The sequence below is a fragment of the Phoca vitulina genome, unplaced genomic scaffold, assembly GCF_004348235.1.
Source record: "Phoca vitulina isolate PV1807 unplaced genomic scaffold, GSC_HSeal_1.0 scaffold71, whole genome shotgun sequence".
Taxonomy (NCBI): domain Eukaryota; kingdom Metazoa; phylum Chordata; class Mammalia; order Carnivora; family Phocidae; genus Phoca; species Phoca vitulina.
This window is the reverse complement of record NW_022589774.1, coordinates 7,856,750-7,865,328: the sequence shown is the minus strand read 5'-3', so window position 1 is coordinate 7,865,328 and position 8,579 is coordinate 7,856,750. Positions and strand designations below refer to the sequence as shown.

General features: G+C 43.2%; 1 protein-coding gene across 1 annotated transcript in view; it reads left to right on the top strand.

Moving 5' to 3' along the window:
* STX6 (syntaxin 6) overlaps positions 1-8,579 on the top strand; it is a 49,274-nt gene continuing 40,695 nt past the window's right edge. The window contains exon 1 of the mRNA XM_032393070.1: positions 1-304. Coding sequence (XP_032248961.1) covers positions 270-304 — 35 coding nt within the window. The 5' untranslated portion in view covers positions 1-269. The remainder of the gene's footprint in view (positions 305-8,579) is intronic.

The following is an 8,579-nucleotide window of genomic DNA, read 5'->3' as shown; positions in this document are numbered from 1 at the left end:
GCGGGGTCAAGCCGGCCAGACGCGCCGGGAGGAGCCGGGGGAGGAGGCAGGCGCGGGGGCCGGCGTCAGAGTCCGGGGTTCGGTCTGCGGGGCGATCGAGTGCTGGGCCGGTGGCGGTCCCGTGCGCCCCGGCCAGCGCGCGCCAGCAGCTCTGGGTACCCCAGGCCGAGGCGCCGGCGGCTGCTGCAGACCGGTGGGGTGGGCAGAGGGGGCCTCGGAGGGCGCCCTGTGCACGGAGCAGGCGTGAGGCAGCCGGGGGCCGGGACGCCATGTCCATGGAGGACCCCTTCTTTGTGGTGAAAGGGTGAGTGTCCCCGTGGGCTCCACTGGAGGAGGACGTGGCCGTGCTGCCAGCGCGCACCTCCCCGCTCTTCTCGCTAGAGGGGGAGGGGAGACAAGTGGAGGCTAGGGAGGGGACAGTGAGGACGGCTTAGCTTGCAGGGCCATGACCAAGCGTCCAGAGACATCCCCTCCGCGTCCTACCTACCTGGACTGTGAAAACCGTGCCCCCGACCAAGCCCCTGGGGAAGGGGATCCCTTTTGGGATGTGCGCGGAGATACAACTTATTTGGGGTTCGAGGGGATCAGCAGCTCTGCAGGTGGGGAGGGAAACACGCGTGCCAGCCCATACTGGGGCTCTAGTGGAGCACGGGGCCTTACTTCGAAGGAGGGAAAACAGCATCTGGGCAGGAAAAGGGAAATGGCCCTCCTGAGCTTTGTAGTTGGCGTTGATGGGGGTGAGTTCCCATTGTCCATTGAGTTTGGAGCGCCGGCCCGCAGAGTGGTGAGACCACAACACGCCCAGAGGCGTCTGAGCACGTTTGCAGGCTGGGCTGCGGGGGAGCAGGGCTCCGGAAGACAACTCAATTCAGTGGGGGCGTTTTTACTGAGTAATGTGAGGGGAGGAAAGCAGTCGTTCGAACTCGGCGATGATGTTGGAAGGAAAACAAAATGAAATCAGCCAAACTAAACTTTCCTCAGCTTTCTATTAGCAACTGGGATTTTCCCACAGTGCTAAAGGAAGTGCGTGCTTTCTTTTTAACTCCCTGATTTCATCCAGGCTCTTTGACAGGTTTCCCCCATTTCTTATCCAGCCTTTCAGAACAGAACTGCCTTAACTTATTTTTCCCTATGAGCTGTCCTGACTCCATCTTTGATTGCTCGATTGTTTGGAGATAGAAACTTTATTTGCACTTTGTTGTATTATCTTTGTAGCCATTAAACTATGCCAAAAAAGGTCGATTCTCATGCTGTTGTAACTTGTCAGCTTTATGTTTTAAATGACAGACATAAAAAAATCCGAGAACTACAAAGATCCCAGATCAGTACTAATAACCACGAAATGTCCCTTTGCTTGCAACTAGTTGCTGCTAGCTTCCTATTTCTGCTGACCAGTTGCCTGAGTGTTTGTGTTTTTTAAGGATTCTCCTCAGAAAATTTACTTGGTACTTTAGGTGAAGTACTTTGTTATCCATGATACGGTAAAATATATTTATATACTTTTTAACATTTTCTTAAAAGGTTTTTTTCTTCATCCTACTTAAAGGTAGATGGGAAAATGCTGAGTTGCAGATTGACTAGTAATATGTGGCTTTCTACCTGGAAAATGTGTTATTTGTTAGAAGGATTAGTTTAGGGGTTAATTTTTAAATGTTAAGGCTGTGTGTCTTTCCCTTGAATGAAAGTTGTTAATGGTTAGGTTGCAAAGGTTATCTCTGGCGGTGGAAACCAGGGATAATCAGAAATTTTTTGTTTGCTTGATTTTTAATGGAATCTGTGAAAATGCTAAATTGCTCTGCCATCTTGGTCTTTTTTTCCTGATAGATCCAATATAGTCTACCAGTGCTTGCTCACTGATTAGATATCACTGCTGTATTGGAACATTGGCCTGGATTCTTCGTTGACTTTTATATCATTTTAGCTCATGTCCTAAGGTGTCTGAAGGAAGAGATTGGCAATACCTTCTGCTGTAGAAGGTAAAGTTAGCCACAAGGGTGTATCCAGACTGTGACAGAGTATCTGGGGAGCCGTGTACCTCTATTTATTAAAAGTATTGAAAATGCATCAAACGATGTGGAAAATTAGATGCCTAAGTTGTGGCCCCTAGCCTAGCAGCTGATGGTTCTGAGAAACAACTCACCCCAAAATTAAGTAGAAATGACAGGTGATAAATTAAGCACTAAAGCAAATGTTACAGAAGATTAAGTGCCCCAGTAGTTCTGAGAAAAGCAACTCATTAGAAATGGTTATGATTGGAAAAGCTTTTAGAAGTAGTAGTAGGTCTTGAATTAGGTTATGAAGATGGGTAGAATTGAGATAATTCAGGCCTGTGTCTCATCTGGACTCTTATTAAAGAGTCTCTTAATTGGTCTGCCTGCTTCTAGTCATCTTCCTTTGGTTCTGTTGGGTCAGTGCTATCTAAAATATAATGTGAGCCATATATGCCATTTCACATTTCCTAGTAGCCATGTTAAAAAGTAAAAAGAGGGGCACCTGGCTGGCTTAGTCGGTGGAGCATGCGACTCTTGATCTCTGTGGCGTGAGTTCAAGCCCCACACTGGGCGAGGAGCTCACTTTATTTTTTTTAATTTTTAAAAAATATTTTACTTATTTATTTGACAGAGAGAGAGAGCGAAAGGGAACACAAGCAGGGGGAGTGGGAGAGGGAGAAGCAGCCTCCCCACTGAGCAGGGAGCCCGATGTGGGGCTCGATCCCAGGACCCCGGGATCATGACCCGAGCCGAAGGCAGACACCCAATGACTGAGCCACCCAGGTGCCCCGAGGAGCTCACTTAAAAAAAAAAAAAAGGGTAAAAAGAAACTGGTGAAATTAATTTTAATATCATCTTTAATATATTCAAATGTGCAGGTGGTTAATATGAAGATTATAATGGAATAGTTTACTTTTTTGTATTAAGTTTTCAAATTTGGAGTGTATTTTACACGTAGAGCACATCTTAGTTTGGACACTGAATTTTCATCAGGAATATTTGATCTATATTTAGAGTTCATTAAATTTACAGTTGAGAAAGTAGATTCACATACCCAAACATACTTAAAAACTTCCCAGGAACGGCATTGCATATCGGTTTTTAAATTTAATTGAAATAGAAAAATTAGTTCCTTCGTCATCCCAGCGCATTGCAGGTGTTCCGTAGTCACGTTGGAGACCACATTGGGCCGCAGCTCTTCTAGAACCCAAGCAGGGCTTCCGTGCTTAGCATCATTTAGTGGCTGCCTGTTGCCTCAGGAATAAAGTCCAAACACTCCATGACCCCCATGATCCCGCGGCCCTTTACCCTCCGCCCACTCTGCCTACCCTCAGCGCGGAGCTCCAGCAAGGCCCGACTAGTGTGTGTGACCACAGTCCTGGTGCTGTTACTCCATGTGCACCCACTCTGCCTGGTTCACCCACTAAGCTTTGAAGATTCAGTGTAAGCATCTGTGTTGCCTCCAGGAAGAGCTACCCTTGGCACTTGTAAGACATGTTATTGCACCTCTTCCTCTGGCTGTCTTTCATTATTAGACTGTGAGCTCTGTGGGTTGGGACTGTTTATTTTTCCTGTATTTCCAGCCCAGCACCTTGAATATATAGCGTAAATGTTAACTAAATACTCGTGGTAGTGGTGGTGCAGGTGGTTAAGGAGTAGTGATTCATGGGTGGGAACTTTGCCAGCAGATGCCCTGAGTTGGGCATTGTGTATTAGAAATGATCAAGGAGAGCATCCCAGGTGGTGTAGGAAGTTTATTTAGGGGAAGTAATAATAATAGCTAACATTTAAAGGACGCAACTCCTATCCAAGTATTTTGTGCTAAGTAAGCACTTTATAAAAATTTTCACTTGATAGGAACAGCTTTGTGATGTGGGTACTAGCCCCATTTTAGAGATGAGGAACTGAGGAAGCCCAGAGGGGTTAAGTTACTTGCTTGGGGTCACATAGCTAGTAAGTGGTAGATCCAGGATTCAGATTTGAACTTCCTGATTCTACTCACGCTATTAAAACTTCACAGTACAGGTAGAATTAGGGTCAAGGAGAGTCTCATTTTGAAGCCATTGGAAATTTTTAAATCTGGGAAATGGCATGCAATTGGGGTTTTTAGGAATACTGATTTGGTAGTACTGTTGGATGCATCAGTGTGAGGAAAGATTTAAAAGGGGACCAGTTAGAAAGCTGTGTTAATCGAAATATGCAGTTCTTAATGCCTGGATGTTTGAGGCTAGTTTTGTGAGGGTTTGACACTATCAATGGCCTGTTCAGAGCAGAATCCCAGGACACAGAGGAGAAAACTACCACAGTGGGGCAGCTGAGCTCTCGGAGCGCATGTGACCCCTACCTGGCCTAGACATTCACAGTGGTATTTACAGCACCAGAACTCAGTCCCTGAAACTCCAGGCCCTCCTGAATCACCTCTGGCCTGCCCTTAACGTGTAGCTTCTCTGGCAGATCCTCTCCGTGTGCTCTCACTGGGTGAGCTGGATTATTCCCATTGTGTCAGGTACTCCCTGTGTATCTGAGCACATCCTGGTCACTCTGGCCCCACTCTCTCCCCTCCCTACAAATGCCTGACCAGACCTTCCTTCAGTCCCGCGCCCACTTGATCATCGTGTCCTATCAGTGCCATCCCTTGGATGTTTCTGGAATCTTCTCTCCCTCTCTAGTGATGGTTCGTCTTCCCTAGTGCATGTACTTGTTCTCTCCCACCTGGACTCCTGTAAGCAACTTCTTCAGCAAGCTTCGCACTGCTACCAGATGTGTCCACAGAGACACGATCAGGTCATTTCTCTATTCAGAGTCCTTTATTCTAACATCCTTACTGAGTGTCTGTTTTTGTGTGCTGGGAGCTGAGAGTATAGCCGTGAACAAACAAAATCCCATCCTTACGGAGCTTACATTCTAGGGACAGGAAACAGACAAATAACGTGGTATGTCAGGTGGTGATAAGTTCTGTAAGAATAAAGGTGGGTAAAGAGAAAGGAAAAGTGGATTCTGGGTGAAAATTTTTTTTTTATCTGACTTCAGGAGGCAGTGAAGTTTGGGGACCTGTTTTTTGGTAATCAGGCTGACCCAACGTTGGGCTCTTACCTTTCAGTTACTTGGAGTAACTTTTGGCAAGTTAATTCATCTCTTTGAACCTGTTTGTACAAAATGGCTTAGCAATGTACAAAATTGGCTTAACAATACCTGCTTTATTGGTTATAAGGATTAAATGTGTTAATGAATGTAAATTGCCTAGCAGTTGGAGGCACATATTAAATGCCCAATAAACATTCTCTTTTAAATGTCTGTTTCTATGTTTCCGGCCAAATAAGCTGCTGTCTCTGAGAGGAAAGACCATGTCTTACTGGTTTTTGAGTAACATTTAAACTAATGTTAAACTAATATATGCTTATTTTAGAAAATCTAGGAAACAAAAATATAAAAAGGAGAATAAAAATTTATTGAAATGCCACCATCCAGAAATAATTTGTTAAAATTTTGATATCTTTTTGATCTTTATTTCTATTACTAGTTTTAGGCAATACTTTTCATCAGGTTTTGATCTTTTACTATATATCAGGCACTGTGCTAAGAACCTAACAGTAATTTTCCTTTTAGTCCTTATGAAGTAAGTACTGGTACTATTATTATCATTTTACAAATTAAGAAAATGAAACTTAGTAAAAAAAACAAAAACCAAAAACTTCAGGCTTATAAGCTTATAAGTGGAAAGGCCAGGATTTATATATGTGTGTATTATTATTATTGATTAACTGTTTTAGAAATTGGGATCATACTGTATTGTAATCTTTTCATCCGTATTTTTTTTCCATTGAGGCATTTTTATTTACACGGATGTATTACATCCCTAGAAAAAGGATCCCAGAAAAATTTTCCCTCCTGTGTGCTTTCGTCTTGCTTCTTCATGGGTTGTGAGAGGTTGACTGATGCCAGAGATTGTCAGTACAATGAAACCAAACTAGTGGGACGGGAGCAGATTCTTCTGCCATTTTTCTAGATCTTTGAGTTGTACATCAGACCTGGGGCTGATCGCTCCACACTTGTTTAACCTGCCCATGAGGTTCACAGCAATTTTCCTTGCTCTGTGATCATCAGTGACTTCAAATTCACCAGTGTAACCATGGTTCATCATCACAGTTAGAAACTGGATGATGACTTTGGAGCACGGCCTACTAAGAACCTGACGTTTGCCTCTTTTCAGCATTGTTCATGCTCTTGAGAGCATCTGCCAGGACATTCGTGTGCATCATTATGGTGACACGGAAAGAGGACGGGAGGGCCATCTGTATTTTTTTATATCCTTAAAATGTCTTCAGTGGGGAGGGCTTTTAATGACTGCATTGAATTTTGCCATATAAATGTAATATAAATGATTACCTAGGATGACAGCATATTTCTGAATTTTCACCAGTACCAATAAAGCAATGGCAAGGAGGATGAATGCCTGACAGGTCTTTATTGCTGCTTCTCTTTATTTCCATAGCCTGTATTCCTGTGGCAAAATTGCAAAATCAGAGAGTAAGCACATTTTCAAAGCTTTTGATGCATATTACCAGATTGCCCTCCAGAATACACCTCTGACTCCACTCTATCCCCCACCCCCACCCATTTCCCCTGATCTCATAACAGTCCTGGGATTCTCATTTTATGAAATCTTTACTAATTTGTGAGGTGGAAAAAAATGCCATATTTGAATCCTGTTGTTTTCATCTTTGTATTTCGTAGGGACTCATGCGGTGCTTGTTTGATGAGTGCATCCATTTTGAGTTTTGGGTTCTGTATTTTTCCCTGTCTCGTTGGCAACCTTTTAGAATTTGCAACTTCTAATTGAACTGACCAAGAAGACCACAAAATTGAGCATTGGAGTATGAGAGTCTGTTGGTACCAAGCGAGCCTCTCCTGTAGGTAAAAGGCATGAATGTTGTGGCTCTTTAATATTTTGTTGTTTTGGAGGCTTTGTGTGCCTGAGTAAGGATAATTTCCAGGTTCTTGGCTGTGGATCAATGTTGAAATAATGGCCTAAGTAAGCAGATGAGCAATATGGTATATGTTACGTTGTATTCTTTAACCAGCATTTATATGTGCAGCCTTCTTAACTCTAGATTATGAGTTCCTTGAAGGCAGGCATTGTGCATTTTATTCACATTATTGAGAGAACTGTTTATTGGTATAATCACTGAAAAAGAAATCATTTGCTTGCAAGGTAATTTTAGTCTAATAAAATGAATGTAAGTCAAATCTCACATTCTACTTTTTAAAATCAGAATCAGATGTTTCACCATAAAGACTTTGCAAACATTTGTTATAAATTTATTGAATGCCTAATACTATATTTGGCTGAAATAGTAGTCTAGTTGGACAACAGTATGTAGATACGTGGAGTGTAGGCGAAAGACAATGTGCATTGTGTGTAAGATTTCAGAGTAGAGTTGAGATGTTATGGAGACTGAAAAAAGGAAAGACCCCAGGGGAAATGTTGGTCAGGGGCATTTTAGTGAAGCAGGTAATAGGGTCTCATTCTGACCCTTAAAGGAAATGTCTGCTTTTCATTTGCAGAGATGTGGGGACTCTTGGCTGGGGAAGCAGCGAGCAGAAGTCTAGAGCCAGGAATGAGAAAGGGGAGGATGGGAAGGAGACCTGCCAACTGACACAGATTTTGTTTTAGTGAAGAAATCAGGTTGGATATTAAAGTCGGTCAGTTTGGGGGAGGAAGATATGGAATACCCAGCTGAGGAGTTTAAATTTAATCTGTTTCCCATTGTAAATTCTTAATCAGGAGGCAGTTTTAACTAGCAGGTACTGTTTACTCGCCTATGGGCAAACAGTTGTTAAGGGTTCAAACCCAGGTCTTCTGATTCCACAAAGCAAATAGATTTGTCTGAAGGCTTAGCAAAGATGGGATTGAATAGGTCTTGGTACTGGAAGGCACCTCACAGTCAGGGTCAGAAGCATTTGAAGCAAACAGCCAAGATGCCTGAGCCCCAGTTCTCCTGTTTGTTCACGAGGGCAGACTAGATATCTTGAAAGTTTCTTCCAGATCTAAAATCCAGTGATTGAGCTTAAGTAGAAGTTGTGCAAGGTGAGAAGTTTAAGAGGAAGAGTGTCTAGACAAATTTGAAACCTTGGGAGCTAGAGGCACTATTGACTGAAAAGGGGAAGTTAGAGAAGGAAGCAGACTTCTTTTCTGCTTTATCTTTTTGTTTGAATACTTGCTTTTTAAAAAATTATCTTTATTTGTAGGCAGGATAAGATCAGTTTGGTTTTAGGCAAATGGAGTGGTCCTATAGGCAGCTAAAAATACAGGAATTAATCCTGGGTGAGTGACTAGGGTTGGTAATGCAGTTGTGGAGTCATCAGCTGAAAGGGATCTTTTGAACCTGTGGATATTGATGAGCACCTAGAAGCTATACAAAGTGTTGAGAAACACGAGGACCAAGCAGAGGAAAAGGAACGAGAAAACTGGTAGAAACCAGAAGAGCACAATGACACAAAAACAAAGGAAGTGAGCGTTTCAAGAAAACAGCTGTGCAGGCTGTGGCGGCCAGGGTATTGAAAGTGCGGGTGAGTTCAAGCCCGTCA